Source organism: Stylophora pistillata, chromosome 10, assembly GCF_964205215.1.
Source record: "Stylophora pistillata chromosome 10, jaStyPist1.2, whole genome shotgun sequence".
In the NCBI taxonomy this organism is placed as follows: domain Eukaryota; kingdom Metazoa; phylum Cnidaria; class Anthozoa; order Scleractinia; family Pocilloporidae; genus Stylophora; species Stylophora pistillata.
Genome location: NC_142528.1, coordinates 29,235,613 through 29,256,909, shown reverse-complemented (window position 1 = coordinate 29,256,909; position 21,297 = coordinate 29,235,613). Strand labels below are relative to the sequence as shown.

At 37.9% G+C, this 21,297-nt stretch overlaps 1 protein-coding gene across 4 annotated transcripts in view; it reads right to left on the bottom strand.

Annotated features, from left to right (window-relative positions):
- The window catches only part of LOC111332656 (histone-lysine N-methyltransferase SETDB1-like), a 33,236-nt gene that overhangs the window by 9,171 nt on the left and 2,768 nt on the right, over positions 1 to 21,297 (bottom strand). For 2 of the 4 annotated variants that reach the window (XM_088735006.1, XM_088735002.1), the window contains exons 2-31: positions 17,635 to 17,675; positions 16,789 to 16,870; positions 15,884 to 16,606; positions 15,207 to 15,317; positions 13,997 to 14,073; positions 13,712 to 13,749; positions 13,432 to 13,546; positions 12,051 to 12,107; positions 11,256 to 11,328; positions 10,815 to 10,888; positions 10,086 to 10,159; positions 9,682 to 9,740; positions 9,423 to 9,465; positions 9,180 to 9,257; positions 8,344 to 8,494; positions 7,923 to 7,990; positions 7,033 to 7,297; positions 6,765 to 6,923; positions 6,130 to 6,248; positions 5,462 to 5,512; positions 4,290 to 4,512; positions 4,059 to 4,164; positions 3,552 to 3,621; positions 3,110 to 3,137; positions 2,903 to 2,991; positions 2,041 to 2,091; positions 1,821 to 1,952; positions 1,584 to 1,702; positions 508 to 612; positions 222 to 315 (exon numbers count right to left, since the gene is read on the bottom strand). In XM_088735006.1, the coding sequence (XP_088591132.1) occupies positions 222 to 315; positions 508 to 612; positions 1,584 to 1,702; positions 1,821 to 1,952; positions 2,041 to 2,091; positions 2,903 to 2,991; positions 3,110 to 3,137; positions 3,552 to 3,621; positions 4,059 to 4,164; positions 4,290 to 4,512; positions 5,462 to 5,512; positions 6,130 to 6,248; positions 6,765 to 6,923; positions 7,033 to 7,297; positions 7,923 to 7,990; positions 8,344 to 8,494; positions 9,180 to 9,257; positions 9,423 to 9,465; positions 9,682 to 9,740; positions 10,086 to 10,159; positions 10,815 to 10,888; positions 11,256 to 11,328; positions 12,051 to 12,107; positions 13,432 to 13,546; positions 13,712 to 13,749; positions 13,997 to 14,073; positions 15,207 to 15,317; positions 15,884 to 16,606; positions 16,789 to 16,870; positions 17,635 to 17,675 (3,475 nt within the window). The remainder of the gene's footprint in view (positions 1 to 221; positions 316 to 507; positions 613 to 1,583; positions 1,703 to 1,820; positions 1,953 to 2,040; positions 2,092 to 2,902; positions 2,992 to 3,109; positions 3,138 to 3,551; positions 3,622 to 4,058; positions 4,165 to 4,289; positions 4,513 to 5,461; positions 5,513 to 6,129; positions 6,249 to 6,764; positions 6,924 to 7,032; positions 7,298 to 7,922; positions 7,991 to 8,343; positions 8,495 to 9,179; positions 9,258 to 9,422; positions 9,466 to 9,681; positions 9,741 to 10,085; positions 10,160 to 10,814; positions 10,889 to 11,255; positions 11,329 to 12,050; positions 12,108 to 13,431; positions 13,547 to 13,711; positions 13,750 to 13,996; positions 14,074 to 15,206; positions 15,318 to 15,883; positions 16,607 to 16,788; positions 16,871 to 17,634; positions 17,676 to 21,297) is intronic. The other 2 variants (XM_088735003.1, XM_088735004.1) reach the window with 2 other exon arrangements.

Sequence of the window (21,297 nt, the reverse complement as noted above, 5' to 3'; positions counted from 1 at the left end):
TTACGCCTCTACCAGCTGGCCTCGTCAGCTGGTAGAGGCTGAAAGCCAGAAGACTGGTTGGTCGCAGTTAAAACGTCAGGATCCATTCCTATGTAGATCGCGACGTTTCACTTCCGGCGGAAGTGGCTACATCATCATTGCATCATCACTGTTTTTTTTTTTTTACATGATAAATAAAAACAACCCTTTTAACAAGATTGAGAAATGTCTCTTAGTCAAACCTTATTAGCCATGTCTTCGTTAAGGATCTGTCCAGCATATGTGCAGACAAAAGTACCCAAGGGTATGTCATCCAAAGTTCTGAGTCCCCATCCCCTGAAAACATAACACGCAAGAAAATATAAACAAGAACTACAGCATCACTGGGTATCAATTTGATACGGGCGTTTGAACGCAGTTATCCATTTCATAGTACTTAAGTATTGATTTGAAAAGAGGGTTTGATCGTGTCCAGAGTTCCATCAGATGGTCGATAAAGTCTTACTTCACAAAACAACATAGACGTACCTGTTTTCTGTTTTAAATACTTGTAGTCGCAGCTGTATCCCATTCTGTACCACTCGATTGAAACATTGACTTGCACAAGCACAGTTCTGATTACACTCATAGATCCTAGGAGATAAAAGATAAAAGATAGCCTGTTTGTACAACATGTAATTAAAACAAATTGTAATTTTTTGCTATTACAAAGTAAGCGAACTATAGTTTACAAGCAACTTTGCCTTGACGACAGACCTGAAAACCTGGGTGCGTGTGTAACTATAACAACAATAACACTGATTAAGACACTACTCCCTCTGTACCTTCCTCCCTTACTCTCTCTCTCCCACCATCTTTTCTTCCTTCTCTTCCTCCCTCTGTACCTTCCTCCCTTATTCCCTCTCTCTCACCATCTTTTCTTCCTTCTCTTCCTCCTTCTGTACCTTCCTCCCTTATTCCCTCTCTCCCACCATCTTTTCTTCCTTCTCTTTCTCCCTCTGTACCTTCCTCCCTTATTCCCTCTCTCTCACCATCTTTTCTTCCTTCTCTTCCTCCCTCTGTACCTTCCTCCCTTATTCCCTCTCTCTCACCATCTTTTCTTCCTTCTCTTCCTCCCTCGGTACCTTCCTCCATTATTCCCTCTCTCTCACCACCTTTTCTTCCTTCTCTTCCTCCCTCCGTACCTATCTCCCTTATTCCATCTCTCTCACCATCTTTTCTTCCTTCTCTTCCTCCCTTATTCCCTCTCACCATCTTTTCTTCCTTCTCTTCCTCCCCCTGTACCTTCTTCCCTTACTCCCTCTCTCCCACCATCTTGTCTTCCTTCTCTTCCTCCCTCTGTACCTTCTCTCCCACCATCTTCTCTTCCTTCTCTTCCTCCCTCTGTACCTTCTTCCCTTACTCCCTCTCCCACCATCTTGTCTTCCTTCTCTTCCTCCCTCTGTACCTTCTCTCCCACCATCTTCTCTTCCTTCTCTTCCTCCCTTCCTTTCTCACTCCCTCCCTTACTGCCTTCCTCCTCCCTCTCTCTTTACCTTCCTCACTCTTTTTGTCACTCCCCCTCTCACTCCCTCCTTCTCCCCCCCCCCTCCTCACTGACTCACCCTGTTTGTATACAGTCCTTGAGCCTACGGAAGTCATAGCCAATTGTTGGATCCTCCTTTCCTCCTACAGCAGCAGAAGCCTGGACGGTGAGCTGTGCGCATGAACACTTGGTCTTATCCTAGAATGCATTACGAGATATGGGGAAAGTTTCAATTCAGTGTCCAAAGCTATCACACGCACTTTACTAGCGAATCGAGAGGAAAACTGATTTCTATTACAAAGGAAGAAAAACTTACCTGGCAGTTGTCCGTGCAGTCACAACAAGCCAAAAAGCCTGGGTCGAGGACCATATTCACTCCTTCTGCGAGAAGCCGCTTAGGTACATAGTCGATGGGAGGAGGATAACACGTGTCTACTTCATTGACAACCTGACAAGCACCCATTCATGTTAATTATATTATGGATAATAATTAATAAGAGGTAACAATTCACGATTCACAATTCACAAATGCCTACCGAGATTGGGACAGCCTCTGCACCACATGATATATCAGGGCAAATTGGTTCCTAAAGAAATAGAACAAAAAGAATATCAAAACTTCCGCTCGGACTTTCGCCAACCTAGAGAGTTGGGCTCTTTCGCTAAAAATCGGATTAATGTCAGTATCTGGGCAACTGTGCACTCACTCCTCCCCTAACCAAACAACAGTCACCAGATAACAAGTAGAGTAGAGTAGACATCTATATTTATACAGGATAGCCCCTTTCAGTGTATTAAACACTGGTATCAACGGGGGTCCTGTTACCCATCCATCCCATCCCAGGGTAGGACATCCATCACACCGTGATCTCGTGCGTGGGAAATTAACGTCTCCTATCCCTAACCCTGCAGGAGACGGGACCTCCATTTATTCGTCCCTATCCGAGAAGACTAGAATATCTAACCATTTCTTGATGTTATAGAAAGGTAGCATATTCTTCTCAATTATTTTAAGACCCTGAGTGTTGGTCCAGCCGAAACCTCGACCTCCCGCAGAACAGTCCAACGCTCTATCCATTGAGCTAACCGGGAGGAAGTTAAGGGCTAATTTTGGATTAGGGGAAGGTGTGGGACCTCGGCTTAAAAAGAACCAACAGGTAAAGTTGGATACATGCAACCTCAGCATTATATCATTATCACTTTCCATTATATCAATTATAGATTTTGAGAAAAAAACTGCGCCTTTTATCACCTTAACATTTACAAGAACTCTCTCTGCTCATCAATCAGGCGTTAAAAAATAAAGAAAAACCACAAAAATCTACTCTTTGCCATAGAAACTCAAAACGTAAGCTGCGTAGACAATATATACAAAAAACTACAGAACACACAACTCACCACATCACGAAATACAGTGTCTTGACAAGATATGTCTGGATCAAAAGTAAGCTGGTCAATCGATACGTTGGTGGCTTCTGTAATCGTCACTGAATGTTGAATGAATACTAAATTAGTAGCTTGTCCACTCTTCGGACATCCTTAAATAACAAAGGAAAAACGTCTCTTAAAAGTAAACTATACGACAGCGCTTTTTAATGAACTTACGGTAATTTGCCACCTCCGCCATTGATCTCTGGGAGGGAAAAAGTAAGTCGGTAAGTAATCATACCACAAAGAGAAGAGGAGAGATCGAATATCCCACCTCGTTAAGTCTGCACTATGGATGGTAGCACTCCACCTGGCACCTCATCAGGCTTTCCTGACAATTCGCTGGTACCGACTGATACTCCTAGTTGGAACGAGGCACTGTGAGAGTAAAGTGTTTTGCCCAACAAAACAACTCCTTCACAAAGGTCTTCAATCCAGACCTCTCGACCCTCCAGCGTGCTAATCATTAGACCATTGCGGCTTCCACTATAGAAATTCCCAAGAGGATACAGAAATATCCAATCTTTTGCGGCCAGTTTTGCTTAATGTGGACCAGTTATGCGGTGTCTTACTATTTTCTACGGTAAAAAAAAAAGGGGTGTAAGTAAAGTTCCCTTACCAGTCGCTTGTTACACGGAGTGCGGTAGTAAACAGTTCTCTTGTTTCCCGGGTGACGCTGGGCTATTTCTCTGTAAAGTAGAAAATAAGAGTAATATTAAGAGACACATTCGCTGATAAAACTACAGTGGTGATAACGGAAGGTGTTTCAGTTAACTTGCACTTCTTAACCTTTGAACCCCATAAGAGTTAAGCATGCAATTTCTCCCAGTGGCATAACTCATGAATCAAACAATAAGGTCAAGAGAATAAAGGAAAAGATGTTTATAACTGAAGAAGCTCTTGATTATTACACAAATTCTTCTTGTAAGTACTAAAGGAAACGTATGGAGAACAGTACAAATAATTCGCATACTACTGATGCAAGGGTGTATAGGGCTAATCTCTTAAGCAATACTACAACGGTTAGCGGTCCGCAACCGAGTGGCTAGAAAACGGTGCAAGGAGGTAGAGAACGTGATTCGGTCCCCGGAGTACAAGAAAAAAAAATCATTGTAAGGACTTTCACCTTTTCCATCTCAATAACAGAGGGACGGCTCTTGGATTGTGTTTTATTATTTCGCATGGTTCAAGATGCAGCGACAAATTACAAGGCTTGCTGCATTTGTGAGGTCCTGGAAAAGAAAATTAATTTGTCGTTATCAATGGAGGGTGTATCGGAGAGATATATAAATCAACTGACTGTGGTATATTGTCTTGATGTTATAACAAATTCTCAGAAGAAATTTCAGTCGCTCACCTTTAGGCGCTTGCTTTCTAGGAACAGGGAGCCCAGCAAGAGCACCCTGTCCCACAGGCCTGTTATCTGGTTCATGCTGTTTCAGTCTCTCTGCGATCAGCGTTGCAGCGTCCTGTTTACGTCGGTCGTTTGTGGGGATTTGGAAGGCTGGGACTCGATTGTAGTCTACGCTTCTGACGTCACGGTTTTTGGCTCGTAGCCAGGGCGCCTCCCAGGTCTGGGACTAGCGTGAAAACAGTTCATAAGCAAAGTAGTAAATGATTTTGCTTTGGTGTAGAGGATACTCCTTGACTGTGTATTTGAAAAGTTACCAAATGAAATTGTATTAAACCCTTAGAAGTAACCGGTTTTTGAGACCATATATAGCTCTCACTGGCGGCTTGAAGAATAGCAGAAGAGGAGAAGGGCAGTTGAGTTGAAATTTTAATTTTGCATACAAAATATGATGCAAAAAGGGTTCTAGAACCCAAGTCAAGTTTTAGATTGCTGCTACATCATTTAAATTCAACGACGGCTGACCACGCTAACTGTTAGGACACACCGAGGATTGCATAAATTTATTAGGTGTGCGTTTTAAAGCGTTTCAGTTCTTCTTTCAAGAGCAAAATTGTATAAGAAAAATTATTTGCGTGTATTCATTTAACGAGTTCTCTTTCGTAAAACTTACCATGAATCTTTTTTAATGATAGTAAATAAAAAGAGAGTTACTGAACTAAAAAGTATATCCATAACTGTTCTATTCGTTGAATAGAAATGGCGTAGCTTTGTATTTTTGTTGTATTCATTTTGTCCTCGAGCATTTTCTAGTTCAAAATGTAAAACATCATAGTTGTTTTCGCGGAACCCTCATTCAAGTGACACCTTTGGGACGAAAGAGCAAATGGGGGTATCCAGTAAAGAGTGGTGTCCCAAAGGAGAGGCTCCACTGAGCTAACAGTGTTAGCAAGCGGTTTGAAACTGCTTCCATACATAAATTTACAGAATACAGACTATCAATCGTATGTGGAACACGTTGGTCAATTCAATAAAAATTGCTGAAGTAAAAAGCTAGAAAATTTTAATGAAATACATTTAATGTTTCAGTCAATGGTGCAATGTGCATTCAAGTCGGTGCACAGTGAACAATTCGATCCACTGGAATCAATTCCCTAATAAAATCAAAAAATACTAACATTGTAAAGTTCGTCCAGATTTGACCCATCCACGCTATAAGGAACTAGGTACTGAAAATTAAAGTTAGAACCATGAGGAAGGATGGATATCAAGGAATGTTAGAAATCCATTTTTTTTCCTCTTTGAGAAGCAAACTTTGTGGATTTGTTTTTCTTGAACTTCGGGAAACTTAAACGGATGATAGAATTTTAAAAAGAATGACACAATAATGTTTCATAATTTTCGACGGCATTTTGTATTTGTACGTCAGTCAAATGATAGAAATAGTACACATCAAGATACTGTTGTTAATAATGTCGTTAATTCAGCATTCTGTTCATGTTGTAGGAAGGAATGAATGAAGAAAGGAATTTTAATTGCTGCTTATTATACCTTATCATTGTTAGAAGTGTAAATAGCAATAGTACCAAGCTCTAACCAGGGGCTTACGATCCACACGTCAGCTTTAAAATCTCTCTACGGTGGCCAACTTACATTATAAACTCAATTGATAAAACCAAATCATCTTGTAAATCAAGAAGTAGCTATCGATGAAATTGAAAGGTAATCCTACACAAAACGTAGAAAATCAGTAAATAAAACCATTGCCAGCTGAAATCTTCAAATTCTGCTACGTTTTTCCTTCCCTTTCAGCCAGAAAAGTGCGGGTAGCAAACACGTATCTTACCTTAGGACTCATCATCTGACTGGAATCCATAGGATCACGAAGCATGGCCGTTGTTCCATCTCCATCTAAGTCAATCACTTGAATGCCATTTGATCTTTGTGCAAGATCTCTTGTAGAGACTAAAAACAGTATTGTAAAAAAGAGCGCTTTTCAATTGTGTCGTAAACCAAAACCAAACTAACGATAACGGCCCAATCAGGAGAAAGGAAAATACCTTTCAGAGCCAATGAGAACTTATGAGTATCAACAACCAAACTTCCTAAAGAGCGGGAAAACACGGACCAAGTCATGATTGGTTCTAGTTTCGCATCCGATTGGTCGAGAGAGAAAGGCGCGAGATTTCTGGAGCAATCATGGAGTGAAGTAAAGGAAAACAAAGTCATCCCGGATTGCTTTCGATTCTCAATTAAAAGTTGCTCCAAGTTATTTCAAAACTGAGAATTAAATTGAAGGATATAGAACAGCAAAGGAACTTCATTAAAAAAGATTCGTGGCGAGCACTAGAACGCAACACATTCTTCTTGTAGCTTGTTAACCTTTCTTTTTCAGTATCGAAACAGTCTGCGAGGAATGTAACAGCTAATGTTAAGTGTACTATATTTCATGACGAATTTGAAAAAGTTTACTCATCTTACCTAGTCCACCGCTAGTTTTTTTCCTTACAACACTTGTTTGAGTGACTGATGAAGCACTGAAATCATCACTTCGTCCAGATCCTGGGGATGTCACACAATGACCGCCACCAATACAACCACTACCTGGGACAAGATTTGCGGAGTTTATTTGTAGCGATCCTGGAACGAAGGGCAAAGCAAGGTTATCATAAAGTTAAGGTCTGACATTACCAACAGATTTGAAAACCCATGAAGTCTGTTAATAACACCTCTATAGAACAGGTTTCACCTGATGCCTCAGTTCCAGAGCCACCTGCAAAGTCCTTCTTCTGTTTTCCAATTAGTCCAGACGAAGTTTCCGTTCCCGACAAAGACGATTTACTTGTACCCTTGTTGGAAGACACAAAGCCTGAATCGCTTGACGAACTCTTGCCAGCCCCTGTGTTTGAAGCTGTTGTTACAGTTGAGGTTGGTCCACCATTACTACTGGACGGAACTTTTCCAGCAGATGTTGTGATGAAACTGTTATTATCTTGTCTCAATTGCTCTTGTTGCTTTAGAGGGAAAAAAGACAAAGTAACAAATATTTGAGATGACTGATCATGTCAAAAAAAGGCATTTTTTTCTAGCCAGTGTCAAAATCATCCGCTTTACTTTGTACTGTGATTGGTGGACAAAAATAGCGCACCCTAACCAATCACTCCTTGTGGTATTTTCCCATGTTCTGACTACCTATGGTTCGGCTATATGACAAAGTAAAACCAAATCAAGATGCCCTCGAACTAACTAACCCCCTAACCCCCCCCCCCCCCGTTGCCTTAAAAGCGGTGTGGGAGGGGGAGGGAGAGGGGAAGGAGAGGAAAGGCTGGTATTTTGACAGCTGAAACGTTCTGAATCGTTTTACGCTACATCTGTCTAGCTTTTTTAATTTCTCAAACCCTGACGATCATGATGAACAGGAATGTCGAGTGAAGATTGGAACAGGTTTGCAAGCAAAAACGCTAACTACCCTTGCTGTTTACAGTTTAGTTATCCCCTATGGGATTGGCTTCATCGTCTCCAAGCAGGACTACTTCAAAAATAATTCAGGTGTTCATTGCTTCCAGAGCTTGAAAATCTAGTCAGACTGGAAATGAATTTGCAAATCCCACAATTTAATATTAATCACGGCACACCAACCTCTTGCTGTCTTTGTTGCTCAAGCTGTGTCTGTTGTCGTTTTTCCTCCAGTTTTCGTTGTTGTTCACCTAGTAAATTAAAACCAAACCAAAACAGAAAATGTAATTTTCAAACAAACCAAGAGACAGTAGGTAGGTAGTACTAAGAAATCTGATTTTCCTTCACGTAGATAGAAATTATTTCCCAAGGGACCCCCACTACAGAGATAGTAGTGACAGAAACTCAAACGTTTTCATTCACATCATCTTTCCAAAATGAAGAAAATTACAATAAAATTTTAGAATCGTATCTGTTTACCCAAATTGAGTCAAGCCCCTTGACTAATATAAACTTGCGCAACTGCTGTAACACATATTTTCCCTGCTGACGTTAATCGCCTAAGGCTTGAAAATGTACTCATTCATACAGACGAATAACGTACCCAGAGGATCACTTTTGCTGTAGGGTGAAATACCAAAACAAGGTTTAGTGATACTATAGTCGATGAACGGTTCTTGAGGTTTTCCTGATGATGCGCCTCGCGTCAGTTTACGAGATCTCTTTTTCCTCGCAGTGGAAATCTTCCCATCAACCTGCAAATGTTGAAGTCTGCACGTAAGAATGAGTTGTGTACATGTATCTACCGATGCCGTACTTGCAAGCAGACTAGTCCCTCTTTAGGAAATGCTTGTTCATCCCCTCTCAAGTGATTCAATTGGAGTCGCCTCAGAGTGGAACTCCATCTACCCATAGATCTCTTAATGATGGTCTCTCTGGAAAAGTTCCAATAATAAGATATACCGTAAATTCTTTAATAAGCCCCACCCCCCCCCCCCTCAGATAAGCCCTTCCTCTTTAGTGGAAGAATTTTATTAAGCCCCCACCCCTCCCCCTCAAAAAAAAAAATCGAAATAACACTCCATGTCAGTAAGTACGATAAATTTATTCAAATACTGTAATTTTAGTTTGTATTTAAAATTGATTATGGTGATTGATTGATGTTATCATGTTGACATCAATAGAATACGGTATACGGAAATTACAGAGCGACGCTTAAAATATAACATGGCTAAACAAGGTCTATGTAGAGAGTGAGATCATTAAATTGAGTTCTTTACTGAGTTCTAAATTAAAGTCCCTCCCTCTATTAAGCCCCCTCTCTAATAAGCCACACAACCCCCCCCCGCCAAAGTATCTGAAATAGATAAGCCCCCCCCCCGAGGGGCTTCTTAGAGGATTTACGTTGCATAACAATGATAATAATGGTGTTTTTCTCACCAAGGCACTGTATAAGGGTTCTAATCTCGTTGATCCTCTATAGAGCCACTCAGACCGATTATCAATCTGAAACAGCATCTGCAATGACGAAAAAAACGGTACCGGTATTTGCTTTAACATGTCAGATATAACACTGAGTGCAATGAAATAAGCACGGCAAATATACGGCATCAGCTTTGCTTCATATATGTACCAATTATCTCTTCAACCAAGAATTGCTTCAAAGAAACAGATTCAACTGACCTTGACCAAACTAGAATCTAGCTGCATCACTTTGGCTTTCAACCTACAAAAAAAAAAAAAAAATGCAAGAACATTTCAAAAACTGATCATTGAAAAGTCCCAAACTTTACATTCATTTTGTTCAAAGGTCAGTTTCTTCAAAGATCAGACCCTTCGAAACGATTGAGAAGCGAGTCAATATTTTACATTTAATTGAACAAAACTCAAACTACATGCATGATTTAAACTTGTAAACAGATCTAGAAGTGCTTCCTCTCACCACTGGCCTCTCCATTCAGTTTTAACCCACTGGTGCACTTTAAGTTTTACCATTGGTCGCTATGAAACAAGTAGAACTAAATTAATAAAATCAAAGTGTAATATATAAATAAATGAACACGGTGTACATGGAATACATCTCATCTAGAAATCAACATACTGAAACTAGAAATCAACATACTGAAACGAGAAATCAACATACTGAAACTAGAAATCAACATACTGAAACTAGAAATCAACATAATGAAACTAGAAATTCTCCAAAATATATACATTTTCCAAAAGGGGCTATCTACAGATTTTTCCTTTTTTTATGACATCCTGACATTTTCAATGAAAAGATACATAAAAAATAACAATCATAGTAATAAAAATAATAACAATAAAAAAATATTTGTCTCATACATTAGGAAATTCTTCTAGATATTCTTGAATGAACTCCTTGGAATGTTCAGCTACCTCGTCCCACACTTTCTTGCCTGTCAAAATCATCATGAAAACAACACTCAAATAATCAAACTGCCTTGGGCCAATTTATTCAATTTACATCAATTAGGCAGCAGTAAAACTAAAGAATCTTGAAATCAAATCAACCAGAAATTTCACACTATATTAGAACTATACATTTTATATCATTCTCACAGTGAGAATTGGTATTAACTTAATCAAAATCCCCTTGATTTAATTGTGTACACTGCACTTTCTTCTCATCAACTTTCTGGTTGATATTGTGTCAATATTGTAAAGAGAAGTTACTTATTGATCACTTCTGAGAGTGAAATGGTTATAAAAACTGGCACAAGATATTCTCTCGGTGCAATTTTAGACTACACCTCCAAGAACTCAGTCTCAATTTTTCAGTCTCAATTTTTCTTACTGTCTGCCACATATTTCTTTCAATTTCAGTTGTGAGTTTAGGGTTAAATTAAACATTAATTTCTTTTAGTCAATGTTTTTCTTTCCTACTGAAAACATTCTGCTTGACAGTTTTTTGATAATGTAAGTGGATATCATTCCTAGCTGATATGTCACTAGTGGGAGTAAAAGAGTAAAGAGAGGACTTAAGGTATATGTTTTTGTCAGCTTTCTTGACAGTAATGCAACACGAGTATTGTAAATTTGTCCTGATCTCACCTGTATGATAGACATGATGGAGCTTTTTGACAGGTAGGTATTGAGCAAAACCATCATCAAAAAAGACCAAATATCTACGGAAAGAAAGCTTCTTTACTTAGAAATTCTAAACAACAAGAAGCAAAATTTTTGCCTTTTCCTCTTACTTCTTTTGCTCAATACAATGCACACAGATGAATGACATGGTGTAATAAGAATGCTCAAAATTCAATGGTCAAGAAAGCCATTTTGAAGCTTTCTCATTTTCTCCAAATTTTTGCCTCTCTCAGGGCTGTTCTTGTTGCTGAGATACATGAAATTTATCAAATGTCTTCTGTGGCCATTTACCAAAAAGCATGTACATAGTTTTAAATTTGAGAGCAAAAAAAATTACCTTATTAAGTCATATGAAAATGATGAAGACTTACTACACGTGATAAGGCAACAATTATAAAGAGTCACCTGTTTTTGTTTTCACCACAAGCATTCTCTGCCACAATGCCAGCATACAGTACATCTAACTTTCCATATATTCCTACAAAACAAAAAATGTTTTTCTTCGGGGTTGAACTAGTGCCTATGTGGGTCCCTTTTTTTTCATACTCATGGTCAAGAAGTTTTTTACATTTGTAAATAGACACACGAAACCACTGAAAATAAAAATGTATGTTGATTTTTTGCTGGTTTGTGGCAAGAAAATAAAAGATAGGTCCCCCAAAAACAACATATTTATTAATTGTTTTCTAGAATAAAATATAATTTCAGACTTTTTACTATTTTTCCCAAGGTCTAGAAAATTACATTAAATTTTATATATCCAAATTATGCTTAAAAAATTCCACCATTGTTATATTTCTGTGAAATAAATGTCAACACAATTGGTTAAAAATTGATCCTTCAAAATAATTTAAGTAACTTTATGTGACTTGTTGTACAGATATATAAGAAAAATTGCTATGTGACAAAATGAAAACTAACACATCAACTGGGGGTATGTCTGTAACTTGGTTAGGTTTGTTTATTTGTTACTGTTAATCATTTCTGTTTAGGGCTTTTCATGTAGTAAGACAGATAATTTACATGTATTTCATGTGTTACCAAAGTTACAAGTTGTCAAGAGCTCTGTAATGCATGCTCCATAAGAAGACTTAGCTCATAAATTCTGGTACAGAAGAATGTTGCCTTGTTACAAGAAGAAGGGCATGAAGGCAAACATGAAGCCTTGGGAGACAACAAGAGAAAGAAAATGTTAATGACCTGTAGAAGGTTTCCGCCAAGACGCATTCTCTTCTGCTGTATCCCGAGGCCTCAATGCTAGTGAAAGAAAAGTGAGGAGTATGCGTCAATTAAAGTGTGAATGACAGGTCTTTTTCAACAAGAGCCAATAATAATCATTAAAATATTTACAGCTTTATAATGCTTAGGTTACAAACGTGTGGTGTGAAAAAGGGAAGGTAATGGAACAATCATGCATACATAAGAAGTAATTTCCACAAAGAAACCCATCTTTTTTGTTCTATTAACTTTAAATCCAGCCATTTTAAAGCACAAGCCCTCAGCTTTAATTGTAATTTATTATAGGAGCTGCAAGTTCATATCAGTCTTTATCTAACAGATTTTACTTTACAAAAGTTACAAGTAGGCAAAAAGTTTCTTTTAAGAGGGTATTGCAATCAAAGTTTTACAGTTTAATCTTAAAATAGCAAGATTTTTGAGAGATAGGAGTAAATAAAAAAGAAATGAGAATGTTTGGAAACAAATTGTCACTAACTCCACATGACAGAATCTTTCAATCAGAGGGATGATGCTAACTTTTGGGGCAGTAAAGCTTGCAAAAGGAGAAGTAATTTCGATCTTCAACACCTTTATCTAGGATTCTGAGTGATTTACAAAACAATCTTAAGTTAAAAAACAATAATCAAATTGTGGAATTTTCCAGTACAACATGACGGTGATTGAAGAGATAGCAACCACTACGTCTGAGTATCTGATCATCCAGCCACAATTCAGCACATTCAAATTCACTCTTTATCTTTCCCTGCAAGATCTGTTAACATTTTCCAGCTTGTAAATTAATAATGAAACCCCACTGGAGTGTTTAAATCCTTGGTAGCAGTTTCTTTCAAGAGACCTTTTGGAAGTATAGAGGAAACAACTACAAAAAATTTACATCTGTCGTTCTCAAAATTGTAGGACGTGTGTATACAAGCCTGCCCCTGCTATGGTATGAATCCACTGGTTACAAATATCAATGTGAGCATTCTAGAAACTAAAGACTGGCTCAGTTTTTACACTGTCAGAGAACAGAAACATTCCAGATTCAAAATCACACTTTTTCTTTCCCTGCAAGATCTGTTAACAATTTCCAGCTTATAAAATTAATAATGAAACCCCCACTGAAGAGTTTAAATCAAGGTAGTGACAGTCTCTTTCAAGAGACCTTTGGAGGTATAAAGGAAAAAACAGCAAAAAATTTACATCTTCTGTTCTCAAAATTGTAGGACCTGTGTGCATACAAGCTTAACCCTGCTAAGGCATGACTCCACAGGTTACAAATATCAATGTCAGCAATCTAGAAACTAAACACGTACTGGCTCATTTTTGATGCTGTTAGAGAACAGGAACTTCTCAGACTCACCTACAACACGACTACCAACATTTAGCACTGATGGGTTGGGATTTGACTCCAAAGATATATGATTGGATGACAGCAGACCCCTAGTACCTTTGTCAAACTTCACCTTGTATTTGGTCTGAAAAAATGAAATAAGGAGCTTACGTCATGTATTACATATTTCAGTACTGATTCCTAATAAGTAAAGTTAAAATGAATTTAACTTCATATTTATGTGTTTTCTCCAAAGGTTTTATTAATAAACAAACTGATGTTTATGAAAACAATGATACCAAAATCTTACCTGATTGTGTTTGTCTGTCAAAATCTTCTCTATCACACCTTTGAAACAATAGGAAAGGAGAACCACAGAAAGATTTATGTTTTATGATTTTGTTTTTATTTAGGGGAAAAAGTGCCTTCAACAGGAGTTCAACCTATAATCTTGCCATATCTACATGCAATTCTGATGCTGCACCCCTATGTTAGTATAGTTGTAAAATCCTCAAACACTCTGCTTTAATGTTGCAGGAATCTAAATTTTTTTTAAAAAAGAATAGTCTCTAGTAAATAGATGAATATCACCTACCTGGATACCATAGTTCATCAGCCCTTTGACCTATGACACGTGTCCCAACCTCAAACTTAGGAGGACCTGTTGGTGAACTAGGTAAACACAACATTAAAATTAAATTAATTTCTCTTCCAACAGGTGCTGAGCTTTCAATTAAGGGTAAGAATTTCTGACTCAGGGATTCATAGCTTCTTTTTTGCATGAAGTTTCTCTCTCCAAATTGCTATCAACGTCTGCTATCTGACAGTATCTATAACAGATGAACTGTAGGGGGACTGGACATGAACTGGTCGAGCGGAGTCTTGGCGATAGAACGTTTAAAATGCATGTTTGGTTGAACTTTCAAAAAGTGTGATGTGCAACAACTGGCGGCGGTTACACTACCCTTTGGAGCGGGATTGCCACACAACTTAATGTGGCTTTTGGCTTGCTACATATCTTTAATAACCTTTTTTGCCAGTGGCTGTGAATTGTATCAGTCATCCAGTTGGGAATATGATAAAATGAAAATAATTCAAATACTGGAAATTATAGATGTGCATTACAGGATGTGCTGAGTCAGCTATCCTGTGACACTTGTGTGACCTAGGCTGACTTGGCAGTTTCCTGATGAAGGCCGTGTGATATGGCCAAAACGTCGATAGTTCGTCTATAATTTTCCAGTATTAGAGTTATTTTCTTTTTATCTTTTTTGCCAGTTTAGCAGAACCATCAGATTTAGTGTTCTCTCAATCAAAAAGAGGTTGTTACATAGAGGGAAAACAGTAACGATCAAGGTAAAGTCTGTTTACGAGCCAAGTGGCCCATCAGGCCAACACTTAACTTTGGTTTCTGTAGCATTAAGCCATTAGGAGTATTTCTACTCCCCCCTGGATGGGATTCTGGTCCATTGCAAGGTTACCCTCAGCATTAAATTTGCCGGTACCCATTTAAACACCTGAGCAAAGAGAGGCACCGTGAGAGTAAAGTCTCTTGCCCAAGAACATGACACAACATTCCCGGCCAGGGCTCGAATCCGGACCACTTGACCTAGAGTCAAGTGCACTAACCATGAGGCCAATGCACCTTCACAGTAAGACTCAAGAGCCATTTAATTCAAAAGCAAAACATGTATTTGGATACTTGCAGATTTAAATGCAAAGGATATCAAAAACCACTTAAGACCACTGAAAGTTCTAAAAAAAATTAAAGGACAACATTTTCCATTATTTCAGAGTCCACAAACCTCTTTATTTCTTTCTTGATTGATTCTTTTTCACCAAGAGAGGATGGTCCAGGCTGAGGTAAGGATGTCTGCCTGGGGGGTAGCTGTGGAACAGTGGGTGTGGTACTTGGCCTAAAACAAAACCATATATGACTCACTATCAGTTCATGTCCATGAGTACGATCGTGCTACTCATCCCAAAATTACAATGCATGAAAAACTGAATTAAAGAAAATGACACAAGAAACTAGTTCAAATCAGTGTCTAAGTTAGCTAACATCAACAGGCATCTGAATGGATTTGTTGTGCAATCTTCAAAAGCTATCAACTTTTACGTGATCAAAGTACACATACATCTTAGGGCTACTAATTGGCACCCACACGCACACGTAACTTGAAATAAAATGTTCAATGATGAAACTTTGATGGTCAAATTAAATTTTTCAACCCTTGTGTCAAGTCTGTTTGGGGTTTAGTCAGAGTGAAAAACTTCTAAATCTGATTTTTGCATTTGGCATAATTCTGACATCTTATTGTTCAGTGATGTTGTTATGCTTTCTTTCTAAGCCTGCAAAGAACAAATAAAGCTGCAAATCAAATGAGTGCAGGTATTAATTACAAAGTACATGTTTAGATATCAGCAAAGGAGTGGTGTATTCCCATCTTCAAACAACCATGTTCTAATAAACATCACAAACCTGCTGTTGACTGGAGACATAACATGTGGAGTTTGTGTTTCCAGCTCAAGACTAGGCACTGGCTGCTGAACCGGAAGAGATGGTGGAGAAGACATCACAGTAACACGTTCTGGTAAATATGGCTCTCCACTGCCAACTGGTGGCTTCAATGTCTTATAAATTGGAGGGGGTGACTTTCCAATAGAAGCTACTGGAGAAATAGTAACATCTGGTTGTTTAGTTCTTTGTAGAGTTAGTGACAAAGTTCCTGTCTGTGTTGAAGTGAAGGTATGTACTATTTCCTTGGGTGGGGCAGGTCTGATAGGAACATAATTTGGTAAAAATTTTGTTGCAGCTGTTTGCTGTCGAGGAGGTACTGAGACATTTTGATTTTGATTTGCTGTCTCTGCTTTGTCCTTTCCTTTTTCCTTTTCTTTTTCCTTTTCTCTTTCCTTCTCTCTTTCCTTCTCTCTTTCCTTCTCTCTTTCCATCTCTCTCTCTTTTTCCCTTTCCTTTTCTCTTTCCTTTTCTCTTTCCTTTTCTCTTTCCCTTTCTCTTTCCTTCTCTCTTTCACCAGTCTCATTCTGAATGTCTTCATCAGTGGCTTGGCAAGAAATATCAGCAACATCAACATATTCAGTCTCATCGTCATCAATAACAATAACAGTTGCGCTCTTCTGTTGTTGTTGATCCTGTTGATCTTTGTTACCCAGAGGAGTTCTTGGGGCTTCTTTTTCTGATGTCCTATAATCATGACAACAACCATAATTTTGGTTAAAACAAGTGACAAGAATGAACAAAGTTTACAAAATGAGTGCCTCTTACTATATGCTACATGTATTTAGAGTGTCAGAGTCAATAACAATATAAATGTATTCTCAAGCCTACTGCTGAAAAAAAGAGCAGGTTTTGATTGTATGACACACCTTATTGTTGGCAGAGTCCCTTCATATTCCTTCAACTGTACATCAATGGAGTCCAAAAGCCTTCTCAAAGTGGAGTGGCTTTCTGATGAAGAGACAACACTAAAGTTAGAATAACTCTAAGCAAAACATGAAGCTGATCCGAGCGTTCAAAAGGCGCAAGTAAAATTTGCAGGGAAATAGCTCAAAAAATAATGTACCTCACTATTACTTCTATAAACTGTAGAAGACTTTAACATTGGCCCTAAGTTATAACTAAATGACAAAGACATTACAACCTATTGCATAACTGCCAGACACAGTTTGCCAAATCCACAACTTAAGCTGTAAATTCAGTCACCATTTAGTCAATAGTCACAGCTTAGAACAGCAAAGACTAGTGACCTTGGTTATTACAAGGTTCCTGGTGACACAAGTCCTGTACGCTGCTGATACATTAATAATGTATACAGGAATAATGACATACAAAGTGCCTTATGGCCTGGAACACTGGAAAGTCTCTGGGGCTCAGTGGTAGAGCATAAGAACAAAGAATCTGAATGTCTGAGGTTCAATTCCTCATGGGACTCAAAATTTGTTTCTAAGGTTAGTCCGACCCATACTCGTGACAAGATAATTAGCTTTCTCTAAACTGTGTAAATATCATGCCATCTTGACCTTGTACTTGGTGAATAATACAGATTTACAGGAAATACAACTGTATGCAAAATTCTTCGATAGCTATTACATATTTGAGCAATCTTAATTTTAAATAGTTGCTTTCTCTATTTGTTTTAAAAATGTGCTTTTATTAAAAGGTGCACACTACAACAACAACAAAGAGAATAAAACATCAAATAAAATTCTGACCTTCAACAGCGACTGCTCTTTGTAAAAGGGTTCTTGTGGTCCTTTGACAAATGAAACATTGCAAAAACAATAAATCATTGTTAAGTGTACAATAGATCAGGCCATGGTTGTTCGAAGAACAGAGAACGCTGTCCACCAGATAAATCCCACTCCAGTAGATTGTGCAGTATGTTTTGTGAACACTTATCCCCTAGATAGTGATTTATCTACGGGATAGCCTTATCCTTGCTTTAAACAACTGGGCCCAGGAAGGCTACCTACGCTAGCAGTTTTTTTAACAGGACTGTCCTTAGCAACAGTGGAAGATACAAATTTCTCAAAAAATGGAATGTACTGTAGCTTATTTGGATGCACATAGAGGTTTTGCACAGCAGCCATGTTGCATGGCAGGAGCAATAGATTATCCATGGGAAAAAAATTTTATTCTTATGCAAAATATTTTCATTGTTCCTGCAATGCAACATGGCTGCCATGCAAAACCTCTATACAACAGATTTTCAGTTCAACTATACATGAAGAGTAACCCTTGACTCCCTAACAGCAGTATTCATATTCTCCATAGTTACATACCGTTCTCTATACATTTCAATTGACAAGGAGACAGTGTTAAATCAAATGATTTCTTGAGTTGATACTTTTCTTTCTTCCTGAAACCTAAGTGCTGATAACTGTATTGACGATGTTAAGAGAAATTAATTTTCGGTCAGATCTGGGAGTAACAGGATCAGTTAATCATGTAAGGTGTGAGAGCTCTCTGATGCATTTTTCCAAGGATATCTTACACAAATGCCCTTCAGCTTGCCAGAATAGACAACCTACAAGATCATCACAAAAAACTGGCACCAGAACTCTTTCAGTCAATGGCTAACAACCAGTCTTGCAAGATCCACGACCTAATTCCAGCCTCCGACAAGCCAGCATACAGCGTCAGAAAGAAACTGAAATATCAACTACCATCCACCAAAACAAAGAGACTGGCTGACTCATTTACTTATAAGTGCAGAAACAAACTCAGGTATAATTAAATTAGACACATAGCTGCATGAACTCGGGCTTTCAATATTGCACACCTGGAATTATCTTTAAGGGACTGCCCTATTGCCATTGTTACTGTCGTCACACAATTTCATGGTTGCCGGTCATGAATAAGTCTACTTGTGTTTATTTTTGTCTGCTAGAGTGTAATGAATGTTGTTATGGTACTAGACAACAACCAAAATAATATATTACCATATAGGAGTAGGTTCCTTCATATGCCAAAGGTTGAAATTTAAGCACTTTTCAATGACTGACCAAGTTTTAGAAAATTGAAGGACCACTTTTGGAAAGGTTTGCATAAGCAATTTTAAAATTATTCAATATTATTTCTCAGCTTTTCCATTAAAGTACTGCAATTTTCAACTTGAAAATTGTTAAAGAAAAAGCATTGCAAAAATCAAGTTCTAGTTCTCAAATTCAAGTACTTTCAAGGCCTTGAATTTTTCATTTTTGAATTCAAGCATCTTCAAGGACTTTCAAGGCTTTTACGAACCCTGAGTAGGTAATGTATTTTCCTTTAACTGCAAGGAGAAGGGAATTTTTTATCTATTATTGGTATCGAGTCATAGTTTGTTGCCAAAATTAACGTACACCCAAGGGGAGTTGTCAGAAATCAGTTGATTGAAGCAATATTACTGTTCAATAGTTCATATTGTTTTTAATAGAAAAATCTCTGAATATTGAATATTGCTGATGACAACAAAAAGAGAAGCAGTGCTAGCTATTTACAGTCTTAGTATATTCAATTAGAGGGTGTTGACTTTCATTAAATACCAAGAGGCAATACACATAGTTTAGCCTTCTTGTGGGTTTAAAAATAAATTTCATACAAAAAACTGAAAACCACATCAAAAACCCCGTGCATTCACTATTATTTCTTACAAGATTTTCAAGACTTGATTTGCTGTCAACTGAATCAGATAATACTCCTTCAGTGTAATCACCTTTAGGATCTAAACTTACTTCAGTTCCACAAACATCAAAAGTTTTTGGCAAATCAACTGATGGTAAATACTTGTTCAAAGATGAATTTTCATATAATCTTTTGCCATACTTAATAACATCAGAAAAGGTGTTTGAATTCCAGTAACTACATGATTTTATTACAGAGTAGCTGGGTGAATAGACAGCCACAGCACAACTCACATTGAACTTTCTGGTTTTACAGGCATGACTCTGAAAAACTATTTTGAACTTTATTAATTTTAACCCCTTTCAACTCAAATATATCATTATGTAAGCTCTGAAAATAATGTACTAAGCTATTCAGTGATAATACTTCAAGCAGTACACATGTACCTTGAGGATGGCTTCTGCCATAAATATCCCTTGCACGAGAATTAAATATTTTCAAGCCCACATTACCTTTACAATAGATAGCAATTGGAGTACATCCTATTGTCAAGTCAAAATTGTTGAAGTTTTCAGATATAAGTGATTGAAAGGCTCTATCTAAGGAGGTACAGTACTGATATCCTTCTATTGTAGCTTCTTGATGAATAGTACCAGTGTACCTTTCACTGTATTGAAGTTCATAGTCAGTCTCAAACACATTTGAAAGTGTGGGTAATTCTGTCTGCATTAAAAATGATTGTCTGGTTAACTGAGACAAACTTGAATAGATCTAGAACTGATTTCCAATATTCATTATTGACACAAGATCATTAGCAGAATTGATTCCTTGTTTGTTGTTGTAAATCAAAGTACATAAACTCATTGCAACACATTTTTGTCCTGAATTTTGTCCACATACCAACTCATTAGCTTGGCTATATGGTGCTGTTATTGTTTTGCTAGGGTCAATTTACATTAGAGTAGGACCATGGTTTTTCTCTACATCTGAACTCAGTTGAAATTTACAATAGTTTGATACATGTGTCTGACTCTTGATATATCTTCACAGAACAATTCGACTAACACTTCTTCTCATGTTGTGTAACTTTACTTAATCTTACCCTCTTCATATCAAGCTTACAAACATTCTTTGTAACTCTTCTAACCTTCACATAACAACATAGCCAAGAGGACTTTGGTGTGCTTGGACAAATACGCTCATAAACAAATTCCTTCAGTCTTCTGCCCTTTCCTCTGAGACGATTCAGAGTAGCTTCTGGTATTCTACTGGGTTCTCGATCATGTCTAAATAAATGGTTGTGTTTACACGTAAACATAACACGAGATAGCTTGTTTGATATAGCACGTTTCGCTTGATATTCCTCGATAGAAGGTTCACTTGTAAAGTATCGCTCGTAAATTGATCTCTCATATTGTTCACAGACCAACCCATTCCCAAAATGCTCCACAAGTTTTAGTGTGGGTCTACTGTGAACGGTGTGTGACTTTGTAAGTATATTGAGCGTAATAGCCATCGAATTTCTTTCGCGTACATCAAGCAAGGAATTATCTAAGAAGGCAGCCATTACTTTGAACCATGCGCTTTAGGGTTCATTCTATGCATGCCCATACACTTCACGCATGCACTGAAGTGGAACTGCATTTTGTGACTGAATGCCCAAGAAAACTAAGCCGAATTTATACCTCTGGCGTTTCCTTCAGAAAGCCAGAGTAATAATTAGATGGATTTTTACACTTTTTATATCTAGGATAAGGTAATAGCTAAGTTTT